The 24,338-nt window shown below is 38.7% G+C and overlaps 1 protein-coding gene across 27 annotated transcripts in view; it reads right to left on the minus strand.

Moving 5' to 3' along the window:
• Positions 1-24,338, minus strand: part of magi2b (membrane associated guanylate kinase, WW and PDZ domain containing 2b) — a 235,921-nt gene that overhangs the window by 64,464 nt on the left and 147,119 nt on the right. For 23 of the 27 annotated variants that reach the window (XR_012400395.1, XR_012400394.1, XR_012400396.1 and 20 more), the window contains exons 7-11: positions 23,779-23,836; positions 23,526-23,647; positions 23,168-23,350; positions 11,287-11,795; positions 8,444-8,609 (exon numbers count right to left, since the gene is read on the minus strand). Coding sequence is in view for 24 of the 27 variants with exons in the window: in XM_073943135.1 (XP_073799236.1) it covers positions 8,444-8,609; positions 11,287-11,795; positions 23,168-23,350; positions 23,526-23,647; positions 23,779-23,836 (1,038 nt within the window). In the remaining 3 variants the exon portion in view is untranslated. The remainder of the gene's footprint in view (positions 1-8,443; positions 8,610-11,286; positions 11,796-23,167; positions 23,351-23,525; positions 23,648-23,778; positions 23,837-24,338) is intronic. The other 4 variants (XM_073943139.1, XM_073943138.1, XM_073943137.1 and 1 more) reach the window with 1 other exon arrangement.

A 24,338-nucleotide genomic window follows, 5' to 3' on the forward strand; every position in this document is an offset into this window, starting at 1 on the left:
ATACAATTATGCTCAGACAAGTCCTGAATGCATTTACAATTTGACCGATATTGATAATACTTTTTATTTTATTTATTTCTTATTAGAAGGTATTAAATATTAAACTAAAACCATCAGACATGGTGATGATAATGAGTGAGTTGATTCATTCACAAATGAAGCAAAATTGATTCATTAAACTAATTCACTCACACAGTTATTCAAATTCCACTCATAGGTTTAACTGAACTAAAGGAATTTTGTTGGTGCCGTGACCCGGATGAAACTAAGGAGTGATTAATATAACAAAGGAAGACTAATAAGAGCTGAGCAAGCAAAACTAACTTCCCTATTATCAAAAGTAATACTAATGACAGATGCTGGAGGCTGTGGTCTTTAATGTCTTTGTTACTGTGCCCACCTTCAATGTGAAAAAACATCCTACTGGTTTTAGATCACATAGAATAAGATGGGTTGCCTTGGTGCCATGAACCGGATGAGAGTGAGGTTTAGGTGGGTGACTATTGGACTTGACTTGACTAGAGGATGCTGTCTTTAGCCTGTTTGCAGGTTGCCTTGTTAGTGTGCCCTCCTTCCATACTGAAATCATTGTGAGAATCCCACTCATATCAGGTCAAGTACAACCAGAGGGGTTAAATTGGTGCCGTGACCTGGATATGAAAAAGGTTTAGGGGGGTAAGTGTAATGGACTTGAATAGAGACTGCTGTTTTTTTACATCCTTGCTAGTGCACTATTTAAAATCCTTGTTAGTGTGCCCTCCTTCCATGTTGAAATCTTTGTTGGAATCCCACTCATATCAGGTAAATTACAACCAGAGTTGTTAAATTGGTGCCATGACCCAGATACGAATGAGGTTTAGGGGGTAAGTGTAATGGACTTGACTTGAGACTGCTGTCTTTAACATCCTTGCTGGTGCACTTTTTAGAATCCTTGTTAGTATGCCCTCTTTCCATGTTGAAAACTTTGTTGGATTTCCACTCATATCAGGTAAACTACAACCAGAGTTGTAAAATTGGTGCCATGACCCAGACACAGATAAGTTAAAGGGGGAAATGGACTTGACTGGAGACTGCTGTCTTTAACATCATTGCTAGTGCACCTGCTTCCCACATTAGATTTGCAGGTCTAATACTGCTTGGATTGTGCCATGTAGAACCAGAGGGGCCACATTAGTGCCATGACCTTGATAAAAGTGAGTTTTTTTGTTTTTTTTTCTGGGGAGGAATGAGTATAACAAAGGCAAACAAGCAAGTAAACTCTCACTCCCCTAGCTTCAAGATCTGTACTAAAAACAGATGCTGAATACAGCCATCTTTACAGTTATTTTATATTAGTTTGGCCACCTTCCATGCAGAAATAGTTGCTGCAATCACACTTTTAACATGTTGAGTAGTACTAGTAGTGCCGGGTGTCGTGACCCGGTTGAAAGTGCGGTTTGGTGTGCATGTGTGTGTAATGGACTTGAACACAAATTTGTCTTTAGTGTCCTTGTTAGTGCACCCGACTCCCATGTAAGAGTCACTGGTTCAAATTCTACATAGATCAGAATGTGTGTGTGTTTGTGTGTGTGTGTGTGTGTGTTGGGGATGAACCAAAAAGTTAGCATATGGCCAGTTAAGACTGTGATGAAGCCAGTACCTTCTGCCTGATATTGACACGGCTAGATATTTCAGTTGGCTGTACATCTGCGTATTTAAACATATGTAGCATAAGGCAAACGGGCAAAACATCTTTATGCTTGCTTATACTAACAGGATTACATTAAACGTTATATGACTAGTACATGACTTGGCAGTGAAGGGCTAATTATAAAGCCTCCAGCAAATACGCACAGTCGTGCCACTCTATAAGTACTCTTTCTCCCCAAGTACATCACAAAAGATGCCATATGGACAATTAAGACCAGAACACTTCAGTCTGGCTTTCATGCAAGGCTTCAAGAATGTTTCACTTATTTTTCTAATTGCGTTAATCACTAAACAACACTTGAAAAATGTTAAGAGTATAGAACCGCAATGCCATGTTTTGTCGATGGCATCAGTGGAAAAAGTGCTAATGCAGTGCACCTTGTGTTCTTAGCTTTCACTTGTGTCTCGAGTCCTTCTCAGGTTAAGTCTGAAAGGTGATTCATAGGGGATTCGCGGTGACTGTCAGATCAGAGTATAGCAAGACCTGAATGGAAAAAGAGTCAGGATGTAAGAGAGCTGTCGACACTGTTGAAATGCCACGGCCCTGATGATATTTCTGACAAACCGGGAAGTCAGAGGAGTATAGTTATCACCTTGCACCTGCCTGTCCAGTCCTCCCTAAGATGTCAATAATCCTGACAAAAGAACTGCTGAGAGAAAGATGGACAGTGGATTTGTGCTCCGACTGCTGCACTAATAAGGTAGAAAAACACTGAAAGATTTAGAAGTGGAAACTATAATGAAATCTGGATTTATTAACTAACCAATAAACTAACAAACCAGGCTTTATCACAGTGTATTATGATTGTGTAATAGCCATATGTACCGCTAGATGAAGAGAGAATGACGAGTAGGGCAGGATGTCATTTCTACTAGCAAATGTGCTTTTCATGTCGAATATAAGTATGAAAGAATGCTGAAATATTACCTAGTGCTGTTTAGCCTATCCATTAGAAAAATAGACTGAAATTACCATCTGATATTTTTTCCATATTTTAATCTTATATTTTGTATTAGGCCTATTGTTTTGTTTATTTCTGCACTGACACCTCAAATAAAATATCAACATTGATCACCTTCATCATCTGACTGCATTCCCGATGTTGTGCCAAAAATTGCATTGCTGCTGTAAAATGCACCACCTTCATAGACTTTCATTAGAATTCTCAGTGTACATTTTAAAAAAAGGCCATAATTGATTAAAACGTAGGCTAATATGATTATTATTTTAAATAATCAAGCAAGAACAAGAAGTGAAATGCATTTTAAAACTAGGTTTACAAATAACATAAACAGCGCAAGCTTTAAAATGAATTTTGAACATGGAAGATGCATCACTCTATATAATCACTTGCTGCAGTTGGTTAACTGTATGATGTATTTCTTTTAAATCCTTATATTTACTGTATGCATTTTTCTTTAAATATCTGTACTTTCATCCTTGCTTTATGCTACCCTGTTTAAATAAATAAAAAACTAATCACAAAAAACACTTTAATTATTAACTATTTTGTTTAGCTTTATTTAATTAATCTATTTTAATAATCAAACTTTTTTTGTTAATATCTCCAACCCTAACCAAAGACTAATATAAGATTGTATATTATTAATGTTATTAATGACACATCTCTCTAAAAGTATTCTGGACGCTCGCTCTTGTTTCCGTTCTAGAATTATGCTCGCCTTGACATTTACTTGCCCATTCATCCTGCTGCTATAAATAGACCTATTCATGTAAATGCATGCAAATTATGGTAATATAAACAGTTCGCGTCACTGGGAATAAATTAACGTCTTCTCAATCAGCATTTATTTCAGAGTATTCCCTCAGCGCTACCTGCTGTGAAGCAACATGCTCTGATTGGCTAGATTCCTGATCACCCCTCCCCCATTCCTCTACTTTGCCTTTTGATTGGCCAGTCTGTTCCTCACCGGCAGCTCAGTGTGGGAGTCGGGCTTTAATTAGAGAACTGGGGAGCAGAGCTGTGAACATGGCCGCCACTGACCAGGCTTTTGGCAGAACGCCGGAGCGAAAACTGAATGGTCTCGCACTTATCCAGTGAGTCACGCGGGACCGTCTTTCGCTCCGCTACAAGAGACCTCCCAGTGTTTTCTGAGAGGTCCTTTAAGACCGTAGCCTTCAATATAGTTATGAAACATGAAGAGGAGGTGAGAACAGACGCATGGCATAACTGGCAGGAAGTGTGGATGTAATTATTTGATTGATAGTGGTTTACAAAAATGGACAAGCAGTTAATTATGTACATTGAAATATGCATAAATTTTTGGATTTTATAAATTACGTGTTTAAACATGCAAATAATACAGTTATATAATTAAATATGCACTAATTTGCAAATCTGAATATTGGAAGATGGCAGGCTAATTTTTTTTGGCATAATAGAATCAGATGTTTAATCGTTTCATTATTCAAAATACTGCAAACAGCCAGGAAAAAACACCATTTTAGTAGAATAAAATGTTGTATATAATCCAAAAAAATATATGTATGAACATCTTATTTAAAAAACCCTTAATAATACAGATGTGAACACAAATGTACAGTTTGGTGTACGTAGGGGCTGCTGAAGTGGAGATTTATGACTCTTAAAACTACTTTTGAGAAAATGGCCTTTAAAAATATATGGGTAGTTGACAAATAGGCAGTGAAAAATATTGATGTAGTCTGATGAGAAAATATAAGGGGTCAGTAATTTTATCAATTTACTTACTTTTATTTTGAATATTTTTACAGAACTGTACCTTAAATACATCATATAGTGTGACATGACAAACATTAAGAAAAACAACTCTTACAACTCTTATAATTTACAAATAGCGTGAGAATGATTTATCTTCATTGTTGGATTCTTAAAGGGCGCCTATTTTACCTCTTTAACAAGATGTAGGATAAGGGTACTCGCACTATGTTATCCGAACCATGCCCAGGCCCGTTTCCCAGATCGTTTAAGAAGTGTGAGTGCTCTGAATCGGGCTCAGGCATGGTTCAGCCGGGCTTTGGGGCAGTACGCTTGTGTGTGAGTGCAAAACGCGCCAGAGCCTGAAACTGAAGAAGAGACGTGACTTTTAAGGGACTGTTTCATATGGAGTAATTAATCATTCTTACTGTTCAATAAAGTCAAACTGTCGTAATTTATTAAAGATGCAAACCCCTCACTGCACGACAGCTGCACCTTCAGCAAACCTCATCATTCCAGAAGCATGAGGACTTTATGATTGTTTAAAGAGCGTCAAAAGTGGCTGATCTGTTCGGTGAAATATTTGACTGTGTTTCACTGCATCCCAAACAACTGAAGAAATCTCCACTGTGCTGAGCGAGGGCACTAATTGAACAGCGCATCATCGATGATGTAAGCGTGCACAGACCCGAAACTAATGTAAGTGCAGGCCGTCGGGGGAGACGGGAGGGGAGACAAGCGTGCTTTGGGTCTGTTCAACTGTATATAGTGTGAGTACGCTTTGGTGTCTGCAGAATGTGTCTGTAAAGTTTCAGCTCAAAATACCCATCAGATTATTTATTATATCATGTAGAATCTGCCCATTTCGATGTCTAAGGACAACTTAGGCAATTTTGTAGCCTGGGGCTTTAATTCCAAATGAGCTGCACCGACATGCAGGTCTGCTTCTCATGCGTTACATCAGATAAACAGCAGTCAGTGATAGAAACGGACATGGATAAAGCTGAAATAATTCTAGTCACAAGTTAAAAAAAAAGTTTATTTCATGTATTTGCGTTTGAGTTTATATTCGAGTTTATTCAAGCCTTTCTGAAATGATGAGTCACACACAAATGCCGTTTGCAGTACACACACACACACACATTATGTTACACATTATGGTGATCATGTTTTTTTTTTTTACATGATGCATGAGGGCAGCAAGTGATTCTTCTACTAATGCTATTAGAACATTAAATCTTCCTGCTTTATGTTGTTTATTTCTAAAATCTTTAGCTCAAAAAGGGTGGAAGTTCAAGAAACTAGCTGAAAAACACAAAAAAGGCGGCATTTAATAAACATTTTTTCAATACATCCATGTGTACAAGTTTTTTTTTTAACGCATTAATTCATTTGACAGCACTAATAAAAATTATATACAGGTGTATAATAATGTGTTATAAAAAATATGATACAACCTCCACCAAACTTACAAAATCCAGGAGAATATAAATAACGTAACGTAATATAATCGATGCAATTAAATCTCTGTCTTGTTTTGCAACAATCCAATCTTTACTGGCGTTTATATAACAATAACAGTAATAAACAACTGAACGTGAACATCAAGATAACAACTCATAAAAAATAAATAATAATGTAGTTTAAAAAAATAAATAAATAAATAATAACGTAGACCATGTGACACGCATTTATATACTTTCATCTGTTATTTTGTGATGTCTGGAAGATCCGCGTGGGGAAAATTTTTTATAGTAATTTATAACAAACATGTTTTTGAATCACAGTGTACAATGTGTACAACTCAGTACAGTACAGAATACTCAGTACAGAATACTGTAGTAAAGTAAACTTTTAAACTGTAAAAAATAACGTTAGTATAAACTGTGGTGCATTGTAATGGTGTATATTATAGCGTAGAAAACTGAAGCCACTTAAATAATTTGTTTAATAATACAGTTGTGTCAGACCACAGCAACAATATAATTACTATGACAGTTTAATTCAAACTTGGCCCTTTTCATGATATAAGGACCGTGCCCAACATACAGTATGTGGTTATTTTCTACCTCCTTTGAAATATGGTATACATCGCTAAAATACAGACTTTATTACAAACACGCAGTTTTAAAACAAGCAGTTTTAAAAAATGTTTTAAAGTTCAAAATTGAGGTACAGCTGATCAGAGAGAGTTGGAACAGATATTTTAATCCCAGTTTCTTTGAAAAAATGTACTTTGGACATGTGTAAACATGTCATTTTGTTGACATGTCATCTGTCAATCAATTCAGTGGTCAGGGAAAACTGCACTCCTACGTTGTAGGTGTCAATCACGTTGCGGTTGGCCTCAAAATCACAGGGATTTGGGGCCTATTTTAACGTCAGGAAATTAAACAAAAAGAGCCTTGTTGGGTTTATAACACTCCAATATGATTGTGGACCCACTGTATACACAGTTCTGTTTAAAAAGCCTACAAAAGTTGATTTTCATTATAGGTGCCCTTTAAATTCATTAAATTCATTTGAATATATATGAAATTATAATTAATATTGCTATCACAACAAAGGACAACCAACCAAATTATAAAGTGCACTTATGGAATTGTACAATTTAAAATAGTGTTCCACTGGCCTTAAAACTACTACAGTAGGTACTCACATCAATACTTCTGGTGCTCTTGAGGTGGGATATGGGTAGGGTTAGAGAGCAATAAGTACATTGTAGCAAATGATTAATTTTAGTTTAAATGCATGTTAGTTAAGGCCACTTAATATAAAGTAGGACCAAAATTAGCAAAGTATCACACACGAGGACATGGATTTAATGGTTTTAGTTCCTATGTTTTTGGAAGAATACGGGTGAAAACAATTATTGCCGTTTACTAAAATAGACAATTGTGAAATTAGCCCTTAATAACGATTTTATGTAAAAAAAAATATATATATAATAGCAGCAGTTTTTGTAACAAAATGTCTAAAGAAACGTTCAACCATTTAAATGCAATGTCAACCATCCATATATTGTGAATGAAATCCACTGATGCAGATTGATGAAGTGAGACAAAACACTTAAAAGTGTATCTTGGATGTTTTCCTTCCATTAGACTTGTAAAATCCCTTCATGAAAAGCCAAAAAGCCCAAAACTGACATATATGTTTGCCTGTAATGTCTCGCTTTGAGAAAACATACACACTGTAGCGTTCTTCAAGATAGTTTTCTATTAATGATCTCATTAATTTTAATTCTAAGAATATCCTAATTAAGAAGGGTGATAAAATATTACATTCTGCAAGGACATTTTAATGAAAGTAAGCGCTCCGATAAGTGGACTCGCATGGAATTAGTAGATTAGCTTGGCTTCGGTCTGAATATGCTAATAACTGTCACCAGCTCTTGCCAAGAGATGATACAGTGTGCAATCTTGCGAAGGCTTTTGCTAAAATTGCCCAAAAACAGCTCATCAGCTTCAGATATTCTGAAAGAAAACAGTTTGAGGCTGAGGAATAGAGATGTAGAGCAAAGTACATCTAGGACTCTGTAATAGGAGTGTTTCGCTCCTCTTATTTCAAAATCTTGCCGAATCAAAGCTTAAGGCAAATTTAACTTCAAGTTCAGCTTAGAGCTTAGAGAAAAGAGTGAAGCGCTGAAGTACAGAAAGTTACTATCATAATTTCAGCTAAAACTTACTTTAAAGGAACTTTTCAAACACAAATGGATGTTTTGTTATCTTTAAATAGTTACAGTACCTGAGCAATGTGAGGAAAATCTACTCAATTGCTACTAGTACTGAACAACATCCTCACCTAAACCTAATATCAATGTGTTTTCTTTATTGTGCTGCGGTATGGGTTCAGGTTTATTACATATTGTTAATGGCTATGCTGAAATGTATTAATTTCTTGCTAAAAAAGACATGAGTCTAAGTAAATGCTAACAAAATTAGCATATCTTGGTGAACGTTTCGTTTCGACTATGCGTGACGTAGATTCGAGGCCACCTTCAGCAAGTTTTTGCTGAACTTGGTTTTAGAAATGAAGGGTGTAAATGTGCGCACCTGCTGTGGTTCCTCTCTGAATGACAAGCGTAGCCTCTGTTCCCACTGGACAGTCCTTGAGCAGCTGCACCACCTGTGTGTGGTTCAGTCCCTGGAGACACTTCTGATTAATCTCCACTATCAAGTCTCCTTCACACAACCCCGGACAACCCTGCGGCTCCAGAACCTGATCAAAATAGATCAAAATCAGTAAGGATGTACTGTATTTTATACTTCATAAGCATATGAACATTAAGACAATACATACCAACCATTTAATATCCTTAAAGGAACCCTCTACTTTTTAGATTTTACAAGACCCCTAAAGTTTAAAAGTTGAGATTTACAATTTAAGTTTAGCTTTTACCACTCAGCTGATCTTTGGGTCAGGCGGGAACGCTTTTAGCTTAGCATGAATCATTGAGTCGGGTTAGACCATTAGCATCTTGCTCAAAAATGACCAATTAATAAAAAATATTTAAAGCTTGACACTTCTGTAGTTACAGAACCTGACCTTTACCCTAAACTCATTTACTGTCCCTCAAATAATTTTAAACAATTTTTTGTCGGTAGGACAGTAAAGAAAATAATTAAATCTGAAAGAAACAGGTAAGCGTTGAATTTAAAGATGGCAAAAAAATACAGTGGCAGTAAATTGCAGGCCCGTAAGGTGAAAGTGGTGGTTCTTTTTTCTTAAAAAGTGGAGATTTTTTGCAGTTATTCGCCTAAATTTTTGTTTAATTATAAGGTTTAAATACTGCAGGTTAATGACACTTTAAGCACTTTTTGTTTTAATAGCTTGTCAGAATCTCTTGAAGTTTTAAATTAAAACCTGTAGTCTACTGTCAATTATCAAGCCTGGTTTATACTCAACGCGTCTGCTTGAGTGTGCGTGGCAAATGTGACGTCATCGCGGAGTTTGCGGAGGTTCGTTTTGGGTGTGCGCGACATGATTACACCCAGCAGACTGCATGATTTTTTTTTTTAAAACTCGAGCGAACAGTGAGCATGGCACCGCATTTGATTTGAGTATGAAACACTTTAAAGAGATTTTGTCTGAAACAGGTACACCAGTACAGACAACTTCATGATCCGTGATCATAGAGATAACCAGATGATCAATATTTCTTGGCTAGAAATTGCAACAGCCATGGGAAAGGAGTAGGGTGTCAAAATGAATTGTTTCTTCGGCAACGTGTTGCAGATGCAGATAATTCGGTATCGGTTCAGTAATAATCATAACCAGTTATAATGTAATGACTGACGTCATTTATCTCATTTGCACTATGTCACCATAGCTTACTATGGTGAGGGAGACGAGTGCGAACATTTACAGCAGAAGCCTGTATTTTACTGTGATTGAGAGAATGAAAGTAAACTCCATTTCTCTCTTTCTCTTTCTCTCTCACTCTGTGGCCCATTTGACCTGCTGGTGTGACTTTTTCTCAACTCTCGGCTGTTACAGCGATACTTCTGCATAGAGGTCTGCATTCCCGCGGCTGTACTGCAGGTGCTGACCAAATTTCTTGATGCACGGGAATAAATTTTACGAATAAAGCGCAGGAGGGGTCGGTAACGGGCAGTCTAACAACTGTGTGTGTGTGTGTGTGTATGTGCGTGTTTATGTGTGTGAATAAAAGGCAGCGTGATGCTGTGTGTTGCTTGTTTGGTGCTGTCTATGTTTGTGTGTGTGTGTGTGTGTGTGTGTGTTTGTGTTTATACAGACAGCTTGTTTAAAAGACTGGAAAAACCTGAAGGATAAGTTTGTTAAAACCAAAAGAGGTCATGGCAAAAGTGGACACCAGGTACACAATTACAGAAAAATGTTTTTCCACAATTCATAGGCTTAACACTGATGTATTTGTTAAAATTTTGAATTTAAAACTATTTAACAGTTATAAAACTATAATGAAGTCACAGAAGTATTTCTTTGATAACTGGAAAGGAATATTTGAACCTATCAGTTTACAGTATACTGATGCTCTGTTTCTAGGCTTTGTTGATGATAATGGTCAGGAATGTTGGACCATTATTGCCTTTTTAGCATAAATATAGAACAGTAATGTGTGAATTGTGGAGTGGGTTAAAATCTAAAAAAAAAAAAAAAGAAAATTTGTATTTTTTTAGTAATTGTGCTTTTTTTGCTTTTATTCTTGCCATCATAAAATATATATTTGTAGAGCAACCCATGTTCTGTTGTCATTAATATTTTAATAAACTTCAATAGGTAAAACTGTCTAAGATATGAGCAAAAGCAAGTGATGAATCAAAGTTTGATAAAATTTGTATTGAATGGTTATAAATATCTTTATAATCATTGAAATAATTAAGTCAGCAGAGGTGCGTGATGCAAAGCCAGGCAAAAGTATAAATCAAGCTTTAGGCAAATAAAAAAACTGGCCAGCACATTCAACTTTCTTCAGTCAGAATTTGGTATTTGGTCAGAAGTTTTGATAAGTTATGATAGCATAACAGTCCAAATAACACAAATAATCTCATGTATGGGACAAATTCTAGAACTTTGTCAGTGGGGGTGGGTCTTTAAAACCTCCTGAACCCCTCTGGCTAGGGAGCTGAATTGCTACTTGACATCAACATTCTTTAAGATATCTTTTGTGTTCAACAGAAGACCAAAAAAACAAACAAAAAAACAAACAAACATGGTTTGGAAAAAGAATAAACTGGCTCTAGTTTATTTAATTAGAATCACTTCATCTATCATAATTGCATAAAAACAAACACACTGGCCATTCACGCCATTTGATTTATTTCCTCTATTTCTTCCACTGATCTATATATAGACAAAATTTTGTTTGAACTGAAGACCCCTACATTACAATGTTTGCTTATGGATTTCAGCGTACCTGTTTAACTCTCTGCCCCGTAGGACTGTCCGCTATGGTAAAGCCGAAACCCTCTGCACCTTTGGTTATAGTGAGACTCAGAAGCTCCGGGGCCACCGTAGCCCCAGCTGTTGCTCCTGAGGATGATGCCATTGAGACACTGTCGTCAGGTGGGGGTCCTGGGGTGGTTAAGGACGGAGGTTGTGAGCCATCCAGGTGGGTGTCTCCTGGGTGGGGAAGCGGGGTGAGGCCCTCACCATGCTCAGGTACCAAGCGGCCAGTCAAAGACATGTACTCCATATAATTTTCATAGTTGTTCCTTCCATTAAGCAGCAACGGGTGATCCACCAGGCCCAAAGGGGGCATGGAGGAGCTTGCCGAAGGATCTTCTGGGTCATATGGGAGCGGGTAACCTCGACACAATACCAAGGTGACGCTCTGACCAATGGGGACCGACTGGAAAAGCTTCACCACATCAGCATGGGTGGTGCCCAGAACACAGATGTCATTGATGTAGACGATCACATCACCTGATGAAGAAATAAAGAAAAAAACGAGAATACTAAACACGCGTTTAAAAGAAAACATGAAGCGCCATACTCCCAAGTGCATTATGTCATGGCTCTTACATCTACCACTTGCTCAGAGTGCGTATGCGCATAAATTAGCTTAATTATTAAGCATATTGGTTCTCTTACAAAACATAATTATGCTGGCTTCTGAACAGGCGATCATGCTGAGAGATTTGCAATGGGGAAGCAATTGCAAGTCATTCGTACGTAATGAACGCAGTTGGATTCTGGTGACATATGCAACCAATGGTGCATAATGAAGGATTTGTAGCCTAGTTAGTGGGTAAAACTGTGGTCTTTATGATGTTTGCTGGTGCGCCTGCCTCACATGCTAAAAATGCTGAATTAAAAACTGTGGGGTATGTAAAACATTGATGCCTTGACAGAAATAGGTTTTTGGTACGGTAATAAGTATAACAGATGCAACCCAGGCACATTCTGATTACATACCCCTATATACATTTCTGGAGAAAGCAAAATATGTCCCAGGAGCTACTGTTTTTTGCAGTTTTTGTTTTCGAAAACCCACCAGAGGCCATTGTGTACGCTTTTTCTGATCTCAAATTTCTCTCGCGAGTGCCATTCGTGCATGCTGCTGTAAATCCACTATAGGACGCTGTCGACTGATTGACTTACTGACTGACCAATTAATCCCCCACCTTTCCCCTTCCTTAAACTCAACTCAACAAATAGCACCAATAAAAAGAATTGATTGACCTGCTCAATCCCTTCCTTAAACCCAACTGACAGTGTTTACCAAAGGCATCCATAAAAAGAAAAGCCTCCAGATTTTTACCACATTTTCCCTATTTTACCACATTTTCCCCCAGTTATTTACTTGTTTATTTTATTTTTTAGCTTTTGTTTTTGCCATACCTGCTTTCTGAAACTGTTTTTTTACCAGACTTGCACCCCATGGTTGCGGTCAACTCCGCTCTACATACGTGTCGAGCTACCGTACAAAATGGTAACAGTGGAAAAGCCGTTCATACGGAGGTAAGCGGTCAGCTGGTAAGCACAAAAAGGAACTGCGTCATACAGCCCCGTATCATTTTTTAAAAAAATGAAATGCAGCTGGACGTAGCACTGTCTTCATTACTCGCAATCTCCACAAATGTATATAGGGCTACCTTTTCAGAATGAGCCTGTGTTGAACAGATGCCAACTAGTAAGAAGTGTGCAAGTAAACCTCACTGCCCTTGCCTCAAGAGATACTTGCCCAGTATAAGCAGCAGTGATTAGAGTGTTTCTTAGTGGGCCCACTTCCCAATCCCATCATTGATGAACTTATGATTGATAATAAAGAGCCTCAAGTTCTTACTTCCTTCAACTCCCTCTTCTCATAGCTTTTTGCTTGATGTCCTGCCAAATGTCTGTCGGTGGCAGGCAAGCTTAATTTTTATTCTAGAAGTGTTTAGTTTTGTTTGTACCCACAGATTAAGAACATGTGCTGCAAACATAGTAAGTACAAATTAGCTAGTATTAACTAAGCCTCTAAATAGGACTTTAAATTCCAGTTTAAGCAACTCAGAGTCCACTGGTGCAAGCTTATAGCCTAGTCTCAAGACGTGCACTAGAGCAGGTGTGCCCAATTCTGTTCCTGGAGATCAACCGTCTTGCAGAGTTCAGCTCCAACCCTGATCAAAAACAACTAAAAGAAACTAAGGCTTTTTCTCAATATGTGTTCTTCAGCATTCTTGTGTCCTCGTGTTCTCATGTAATGTCATCATAAGCTGCCAAAGTTTAGTTCCAAAATTCAAAACAGCAAGAACAGAGGACATGTGAACGTTCCCAGATGAATTCTTGATATCAAGGATGCATAGATGCAGACTTGAGAACCAAACTCGCTCTAGAAGTGCCAGAAGTTATTGCGGCTGAATAATGGAGGTGGAAAGCACAGCACTTTACAGGTTTATTTTTAAAGTTTCGAGATATAACTTATCTGTCTTAGGGGTGTCCCTACATGAAACGCTAAAAGTAAACATTACCATGGAAATCCTTATAAAGGCATAAACCCATTAAAGGTGTTTATTTGCTAAAATGCATATTAAAATTTGTTTTATTTGTATTGTGCAACGTATATTTGAACGCTCTTTATGCATAGTATATATTGTGAACAATAACAACAATAAATCGTTGTATCAATGCTGTAATGTTCAAATAAATTTCTGTTACAAATGCATGAAGGTCAGGTGACCATCAGAAAAAACACATCTAATTTTTCAGAGGATGCGTTCTTTGTTCTCACGGTCTCCTGAGTTCATTCTTCCGAGGTAACTTGGCAAAAATGGTCTCCACAAGAACACGAGCACGTTCTCAGCGCTCTTGGAATTGAGAAACAGCCCAAGGTATGTTAAGATGCTGAACTCTGCAAAAAGGTAGATTTCCAGGAACAGGATTGAGCACCCCTGCACTAGAGGCTGCAATCTTTAGTGTCCATATTAGTGTACTTGGATCCCATGAAAATGCAGATTCGAAACCCATAGATTCAAAAGTGTTAGATCAGTAACCTGACCCTGATAAGAGTGTGGTTTAAGGGGGAAGAGAGATTAACAGAGGCTATATGAGCTCTGCAATAAACCTCATTTCGCTGGCCTCAAAAGAAAAACTCGAGACAGCAGTCTTTAATGTCCTTGTTAGTGTGCCTGCCTACCATGCTGAAAACGCCGCTTTGAACCCTACGGGGGCAACAGAAAATGTAAGGCTTACACAGAAGCTGTGACCTTGTTGGGAGTGAGATTTGAGGAGTGAGTATAATGAAGGCCAACAAGTAAAATCTGTTCATCATTTCCCTGGCTTCAAGAATCCACTCGAGGCTTCAGTCTTTTCTTTCCCTCTTAGTGTGTCAGCCTTCCATAGTAGAAATGGCAATTCGATTCTAATAAGGTGAATTGATCCAAAGGGGTTGCACATGTGCTGTGACCCTGTTGAGAGTAAAGTTTAAGGGGTCGAGACAACTGTAGAGCAGCTAGTAAGAGCTGTACTGGTTAATCTCACTCCTTCTTGCACAAGGCCCTTAGTGCGCCAGCTTCCCAACTTAGAAATGTCAGATCAAATCTCACAGACTGAACAAAACTGGAGTGGTTATACTGGTGCTGTGACCAAGAGGAGAATGAGGTAGCTGTCACTCCCTTGGGTCAACAGGCACACTAGAATCTGAAGTCTTTAGGATTCTAGATAAGCGTTATATTGGTGCCTGTGAACCAGATGTAAGGGAGGGTTGTTGGGGTGTTAATCTTTGGACTGGGGTGAAGCATCTGAAACAGGTAAGTTCACAATTATTTTTTATATATAACAAATATAATCCATAGCAGCCTTCACCAAATGTGCTGTTAGTAAGAGCGGCGAAGGGTGCTCAACCTGCAGTCTGTGTAAGTCCTTATGCCCCAGTAGTCCCGCAAGTGAAGGGGGACGCTTTACTGTCAGTGAGCGCTTTCAGATCTTTCGGATGAGACGTTGGACTAAGGTACTGACTCTCTGTGGTCATTAAAAATTCCACGGCACTTCTTGTAAAGAGTATAGCCTCCTTTCTACTGCACACGACAAGCGACAGACCGGAAGCCATTCATTTCCAAAGGAGAGTAGTCCGGGAACTTCGTGGAGGTCCGATCATCTCCATATGAGGAAAAATTGGATCCGAATTGAGCTGCGGATCCATTGAAATATTTGAACTCCTGCGACTAGACTGTATGCGACAGGCCGACCAGATGTGATGTATTGCAGTGTTGTCCAAGCAGGTCCGTGAGCGTGAGATGAAAAATACTACTTTATTTGGTTATTTTTTGAATCAGAAAAAGTCTGTATTTAAAAAAATAAAAAATTCTGTTCATAAATGTAAGTAATAAAGTAATAAAAATATATGTTTTTATATTGTCTCCACATTCGCTCCATTATTTTTAACGGTCTATGAGTTTCTAGTATTCATTCAACCATGGCACGCACAGAAAATAAAGACTCTTACTTTTGCACTCCTTTATTTTTGACACTGCCAGAACCGCTTCTCTCCCATGGTGCACGTCAGAACTGAAAATTCTGTGCGACTGCCACAAGGGGGCGTATTTCAAATGTCGTGTGCAGTGGAAAGGCGGCTTATGGGTGTAACTTCGGTGTCCTGGCCAAATTACCTTCATCGGCCCTTACCGATAATGGCCGAATTGGCTCTATCAATCCATAGTCAAAGTGAAATGTTCACTGAGATATGCTTATTCTGTTAGCGATGCAATTGTGCAAATAGAGGCGGATTTCTACTGAGCAGCATCGAATTATGCAGAATTTACAGCACACTTGCAGCAAACACATGAAATTTGACTATCGAGCAAAAAATTCTCCTGACGTGTCTGTTCAACATTCTGTCAAATCAAAACAAACGACTGCATCACTGCTGTATGTGGACACCCAGAAATTTACAACACTACTGCACGTTCATATATTTATCCTATTTTAAATGGAAATACAGTTAAAGTCAGAATGATTAAACCCCCTGAATTATTAGACTCCTTTTATTAGCAGAAAAAACATCCCCACAGCATGGTGCTGCCACCACCATGCTTCACTGTAGGGATAGTATTGGCCTGGTGATAAGCGGTGCCTGGTTTTCTCCAAATGTAACGCCTGACATTCACTTACAAAGAGTTCAATTTTAGTCTCATCAGACCAGTGAAGTTTCTTATGGTCTTAGAGTCCTTCAGATGCCTTTTGACCAATTCCAGGCGGGGAGTGGCTTCCATCTGGCCACTCTACCCTACAGGCCTGATTAGTGGATTGTTGCACAGATGGTTGTCCTTCTCTAAGGTTCTCCTCTCTCCACAGAAGAACGTTGGAGCTCAGACAGAGTGACCATCGGGTTATTGATCACCTTCCTGACTAAGGCCCTTCTCCCCCGCATTACTCAGTTTAGATGGCCGGCCAGCACTAGAAAGAGTCTCTGTGGTTCCAAGAATATCCACTTAAGGATGATGGAGGCCACTGTGCTCATTGGAACTTTCAGAGCAGCGGAAATTTTTTTTCTGTAACCTTCCCCAGTCTTGTGCCTCAACACCATCCTGTCTCGGAAGTCTACAGACACTTCCTTTGTCTTCATGCTTGGTTTGTGTTGACATGCACTATCAACCCTGGAACCTTATACAGACTGGTGTAGTCCTTTTCATATGTCCAATCAACTAAATTTACCACAGGTGAACTCCAATTAAGCTGCTAAACATTTTAAGAAAATCAGTGGAAACAGAAGGTACCTAAGCTCAATTTAGAGCTTCACGGCATAGGCGGTGAATACTTCTGTACATGTGATTTTTCTGCTTTTTTATTTTCATTAAATTTGCAAAAAATAAAAAAAAAATCTTTTTTTGACATTGTCATAATGGAGTAATGTGTGTAGAATGTTGAGGAAATAAAGGAATTTAATCAATTTTGGAATAAGGTAGTAACCTAAAAAAATGTGAAAAAATTTAAGCGCTATGAATACTTTCCTGATGCACTGTGGATTATGTCCTTACTAGGTTTGCTAACAGAGCTATTATGTCATGTTTTAAGAATGCACATACTTAAAGTTAATAAAACAGATGTTTTTTGACCTAAATGTTTACTATATCACTTCATTTTTTATTAAAATCATCTGAGAGCACACACAGAAGGTCTGTTACATAAGCACAGACACTGACCAAGCGTTGCTAACAGCAAAGCTAGCCAATAATGAGATGTTTCAGTAAGAAAGGCGACCTGCGGCCTGTTGAATCTGCACAAGCCGACGGCATAAGTGTGTGCAGAGGAACTTCTATAAATGGACCCCCATCAAAAGCAGATAAAACACACTCGATCCCACCAAAGCCCAAACCGCAACGCTAGCTTGAGGCATATGCAAATAAAGCCACTGCCAGCATCATTATCCGTAAAGGCCCTGGGAAGTGATGTCATCAGATGTGGTGCACTTCTAAAGTTAACACACGATCAAGGGAATGAACAAGCCATCCATACAGGTATACGTACATAGATACAGGGACTCAAGTTTCCCACACTAGGGTAAGAGTTCCTCTTCAAGGGAATAGAGAAGTTATGAAAAAAGCAGCAAATAAGCCTCCAGCGTCCGCCTGTGATGACTCACTCAAAAGCGCTCTTTCATCACAGAAAAACACACTGCGACAAGCGTGACCTTGCGCTAGCTCTGTGCAAGCTATTAGGGACTGTTGTCAAGCGGTGGCTACAGAGATAATGATGTTTCCTAGCCAATGCGCTGAGGGTTTTCTCTTGAGAACTTCTGAGGTCGCTACTCGGCCCTGCTTATGTATCGATAAGTGTCAACACATTAAAAGAAGGCTTTTTGTAATTCTAAGCAGGCCTCTGAAAATTTGGTTTTTACTGCCACTGTTTGTCTTGCTTAGCCTCGGCAGCCATGGTTACATGACAATCATTGGTGATAAAAACTAAAGATGTTTCTGTATTGATTTTTTTATTTTCTCCATTAAATAGAGTCAGCAAAGTAGTTAGTGGACTACTGATATACACTGATGAATTACAACTATGGTGGTTAATTGGCCAACATTTAGTGATTGTGAGATTATTTGCATCAGCTAATTAGGAGATGCATGATGCAATCACCGGCCACTTTTGTAGGTACACCTGTCCAACTGCTCGTGAACACAAATTTCCAATCAGCCACTCACATGGCAGCAACACAATGCACTTAGGCATGTAGACATGGTCAAGACAAACTGCTGCAGATCAAACTGAGCATCAGAATGGGGAAGAAAGGTGATTTAAGTGACTTTGAACGCAGCATGGTTGTTGGTGCCTAACGAGCTGGTCTAAGTATTTCAGAAACTGCTGATCTGCTGGGATTTTCACGCACAACCATCTTTAGGCTTTAGAAAACAAGAAATTGTCCAGTGAGTGGCAGTTCTGTGGGCGTAAATGCCTTGTTGATGCCAGAGGTCAGAGGAGAATACCCAAACTGGTTGCAGCTGATAGAAAGGCAACAGTAACTCAACAATTACCACTCATTACAATCGAGGTCTGCAGAGGAGCATCTCTGAATGAACAACATGTCCAACCTTGAGGCAGATAGGTTACAGCAGCAGAAGAACACACCAGTGCCACTCCTGTCAGCTAAGAACAGGAAACTGAGGCTACAATTCACACAGGCTCACCAAAATTGGACAATAGAAGATTAGAAAAACTATGCCTGGTCTGATATGCCTTGATTTCTGCTACAACATTCGGATGGTAGGGTTAGAATTTGGCTTCGACAACATAAAGGCATAGCTCCATCCTGCCTCGTATCAACTGTTCAGGCTTGTGGTGGTGTATTGGTGTGGGGTAGAGGTCTGCATTCCCGCGGGCGCCGCAGGACCCGACCAGATTTCTGCGGCGCGGGAATAAATTTCCGAATAAATCGCGGGAGCGGTCGGTAACGGGTTTAATTTGGGACGGGAGCGGGCTGTCTAGCAATATCGCAGATATTGCTATGCGAATGAGAGAGAGAGAGAGAGAGAGAGAGAGAGCGAGAGCGAGCGAGCTTTGTCTGTGTGTGTGCTTGGTGCTTGTGTGTGTGTATGTTAGTGCGCGCGCGCGAATGAGAGAGAGAGAGCTTTCCCAGATAGCAAAATACACTCGGGCCAGTTCCGGCTAGATTCTCGCCTGCCGGAGACTTACCACTCAGCCCGGCTCCGGCTGCCGGACTCCGGATGCTTGTGGACTCACTGCCCGATTCCGGCCCGAATCAATCGGGCCAGATGTGGCGGCCGTAAGCGAGCCGACGCTGCCGCATCCGCGCCGGAATCGGCCCGAGAGTAATGCGCGCTGCGGCCCGGAGCTGGCGCGACTCAGTATTTATATACCTTTATATAAAACCTTTTGGTATTAGTGGTAATAGGTAGGTAGGTAATAGTGCGCGCGCACGTATGAGAGAGAGAGATTGGTCTGTGTGTGTGTGCTTGGTGCTGTGTGTGTGTGTTTATACAGACAGCTTGGCTGTCTGGACTGTATAGCTGGGGGATTTTCGGTTTTGTTCTCCCCCGCTCTTTAGCGGGATCGGGCGCGGCGGCCAGAAAACGGGGTGGGTCGGGCAGCGGGACAATAAATTCTTAATATAAGCGGGAGCGGTCGGGTTCGGGCTAAAACCTGGCGGGTGCGGGCGGGAGCTGGATTCAAAATTTGGTCCCGCGTAGATCTCTAGTGTGGGGGATATTTTATTGGCACACTTTGGGGCCATTAGCACCAATTGAGCATCGTGCCAACACCATACTACCTGAGTACTGTTGCTGACCATGTCCATCCTTTTATGACCACAGTGTACTCATCTTCTGATGGCTACTTCCAGCAAGATAACGCACCATGTCATGAAGCATAAATAATCTCAGACTGGTTTCTTGAACATGACAATGAGTTCACTATACACAAATGCCCTTCACAGTCACCAGAACTCAATCCAATAGAGCTCCTTTGGGATGTGGTGAAACGGGAGATTTGTATCATGGATGTGCAGCTGACAAATCTGTAGAGTAATGCTATCATGTCAATATGGACCAAAATCTCTGAGGAATATTTCCAGTACCTTGTTGAATCTATGCCTAGAAGGATTAAGGCAGTTCTTAAGGCAAAAGGGGGTCCAACCCAGTATTAATTAGGTGTACGCAATAAAGTAACCGGTAAGTGTATATCAGTGGCCATATTGATATCAGCAGATAGGTGCTATTTTTAATGTTAACACTATCAAAAACAAAATTAAGCCAATAATATAGGCTGATAAATTATATAAGTTCTGTTGGCTGTACCACTCTACATGCTTGCTGCCTAACTCTATTATTTATTAAAATTTAGTTTTTGGTTAATGTTAATTTTGTTTAATGGTTAATGTTAATTTTGGTTAATGTTAATGTTAGATTTGGTTGCTTTATTCATGGATTAATTAATATTTATATTTAAGGCTAATAGAGAGGCTATCTGCCTCCAAAATTCCATATCTGTGCATCCCTACAGCCAATCGCTATATTGGGTGATGAGAAATCTGCCTTTCATCTGTTGTTCCTTGACATCTTTTGTGGAAAAAAAATTCAAACTGCAGAGATTTTAATCCCAGAATGCAGTATGGCAAGCTAAATTAAGATGTTAAATTAACCATACAGTAACATTGGAATAAAAAACATTATAGTGATGATCAATTGTTATGATTAAATATTTTTAGTTTAATAGTTTAAAATTACATAAAAATTATAATATATTTTTTGGAAATATGACATACTATAACTACTAAGATAATCTATTGTATTGTAAAAATATATGGTTACGCATTTACTATACATTTAAAACTTATTAATGGACCACATAATTTATATAACACTAGAAATGATTAAACGTAAAACTTTAGATTGTAAATGCGTTAATGCACTATTATTATTTTATGCAAATATCTCGGGATGATTTTACATCAAACGATTACTATGACGATAATAAGAATATTACATTACTATGTATATATTTGATAAACAATACACTTAATATGAATATTCGTCATTTTAAATGATATACTTTATTATATTTATATTGTTAAGATTGCCAGTGGTGCTGTTTCCGCTGGCGATTTACTTACAGTAGTTTGTTGCAATCACCAGCAGAGTTTTCTATATGGGAGATAACTGCTGAACGAACTACAACTCCCAGAACCCCCTTGCTCTCATCAACTCCTGCAACAGCTGACAATAATCTAAACACTCACATAAAAACACAGCTGCTGCTCATCTACACTGATTACAAGACTATATATATATCTCACCTTTATTTACATGTTGCTTTTACATGAGTCTTGTCATACTGAACTGTGAAGATTATCCGGCAATTTCCTTGCCTTTCCATGTTAGACCTTTGCTTTGTTGTTTTGTTAATTTCCGTTGTCTGCTGCCTGCCTCCTGACCATTCGCCTGTGTATTCGACTACGACTCTGGGATTTCCTGTGTACATCTGTTTGCCCCTTTGTTGACCATTGCTTGACTGACCATTCTTAATAGACCCGCGTTTGGATCTGCACTTCCTTGTGAGCGTACCATTCACATTACATATACAATTATAGATGTATTATAATTAGTGTGGTTTAACAATTAATCGTGACTAATCATGTAGTCGTATTTAAAATAAAGTTCGTATTTACATAATATTACAAGTTATATTGCAAAATAAGTGTACATAAATGCACACACCACACATACATGTATATACTTTTAAACTATTTCTATATAATTTTATCTTCTGTATAAATATTTTATACATAAATTTAAATAAGCATTTTATATACATATAGATGGATGTGTGTATTTGTACATATAAAATGTATATGTAAAATATATACATTTTATTTTGTATGTTTTTAGTCGTGAATAACTCTTTAGCTTAGGGATGCACCGATACCATTTTTTTGGAACTGATCCGATCTCGATACTAAAATTCTGAGTATCGACAAATACAGATCTGATCCTGATACTGTGCCATTTTTTATTATTTTTTTTATGAACATAATACAGTTTCTGTAGTTCTGGTGATAAACTCAAATAATATATCTTCTTTAGTAAAAATAACAGACCTACAGGCCTACTGTATATGACAGATGGCACAATCTTACTAAAACAAGATGCTTGCAGTAAACTAGGCTACATTGTTTGAGCATTCATTATGACATTGATAAGATCTGTTGTGGTCGAGCTTATGTTTCCTTTTTAATGTTAAGAATTTCTTTGTGTAATAAGCTACCACTATTGACCCTAATCGTTGATAAAATAATCAGCCTTTTAGCAAAACCTGATATTTTCCTGCAGGTTTGAAGCAGACTAGTCCATCTGAGGCCAGTTTTACTTAAGGGCCATGAAACCCCCCAGTTTCGGCAGGGTTCACACTTCTACTTTGGAAAAAATCAGGAAAGTGGGCGTGTCCAGCTTTGTTTAGGGGGGAGTGCATGGTCAGTAAAAATTTGCATAAAATTGGGAATGTGGGTTTGGGGATGCGCTGATTTTCACACAGGCAAAACAAACACAGAAACATAAGAGAAAGACAGTGACTGTGTTGACATGGACATCAGTAATCAAATTATTTGTTAAATTACTGAATGGTGGACTTTAACTGCAGTTTGGCTCTTTCATTCAGGAATTTCTTTCATACCACTCGTGACAAACAAGATATTTGATTTGAGAAATTGCTGGAAGCGTGTATCTTTCATGCAATGTTTGTTACCGCACGGCGAATGAGAGAAAAACAACCCTCCGCATTTCTTTGTAACTTAGATGCACGTTTAAAGATACACTTTTAAATTAGACATTTAATTAAAGAGATACAGACTTTCTCAATCTTCTCACCTGTGTCCATCTTGCTATCCTGAGCTGCAGGTCCTTCAGGAATGACGCTCTTGACCTGCAGGAACTCATCCGGCTCATCGCCACCGATAATGGTGAAGCCGAAGCCCATGTTGCTCTTCTGCAGCACCGTTGTGAGGAACGTCCCTTTGAGCTGCGTGGCATCACGTGTGAACGGGGGCTTTTCTGTCGAGACAAACACAAACAAACAGTCAGACGATAAAGAACAACACACTTCACAACCATCTCCACTGGATGGCCTTTTGGTGCTTTGGTCACTAGGGTAAAATAAAGTAAACCCAACACCAAGCAAACCAAGCAGGTGAAGATGGCATAAATGGGCCACAGAGAAAAGCAGTACCTCTATATATGGTGGGCAATGGCAGCGCCGATAGACCTTGACTTTGCATTTGCTGCTGCTGTTGGATCCTTCGTTTGGCCTCTAGGACGGGGTTCTCAAACTGTGTCCTTCTGTTAATGTGGCTGCGGGGCAGAGCGTGCAGATATTAAAATCTGCGCCCCGCACACGCTTTACTGAAGAGCATGAAGCGGGCGATTTGGGGTCAGATTTTCTAAGTATTTGGGGCTTGGAAGAAGAGATTTGAACAACTTACTCAACATAGTAACTGCCATAAATAGGGTCGTCGATTTTCTCCCAGCCATATGGAAGTTCTGTAAAAAGAAAATAAAAAATAAGATGGTCGGCACCTTGTTGCAAATCTTGCTGATCCCTGATGCATAAATAAATTGAGCGGATTAAATAAACTGTATACTTATATACTATATTCCCTTATGTATAACTTAGTGAAATTCAATGTGGTCTGGGTTGAATTTTTCGTTTCCTTGCATAAATAAGTTCAAATCAAATGAAACCAAATTATATAAATTGTAAGGGTATGGAAATTTTTTATCACGATTTTTAATATTACCACAGTTTGGTTCAAAATGACCTAAATATTTTCCAAAATAAATGTCACACACACTTAAAGAAAATAAAAATTTACTTTACTTTAAAATTTTATTTACTTACTCTATTCCTTTACTAATTTCTAAAATTAAAAACCTTGGGAGTTTCTTTTAAAGTTGAACACAAACGAAGATAGTTTGAAGAATGCTGAAAACCTGTAACCACTCGAAGGTGAGTAAACAGTAAATTTGTTTTGCATCTGAAAAT

This window comes from Danio rerio, chromosome 25 (genome assembly GCF_049306965.1).
Source record: "Danio rerio strain Tuebingen ecotype United States chromosome 25, GRCz12tu, whole genome shotgun sequence".
Taxonomy (NCBI): Eukaryota; Metazoa; Chordata; class Actinopteri; order Cypriniformes; family Danionidae; genus Danio; species Danio rerio.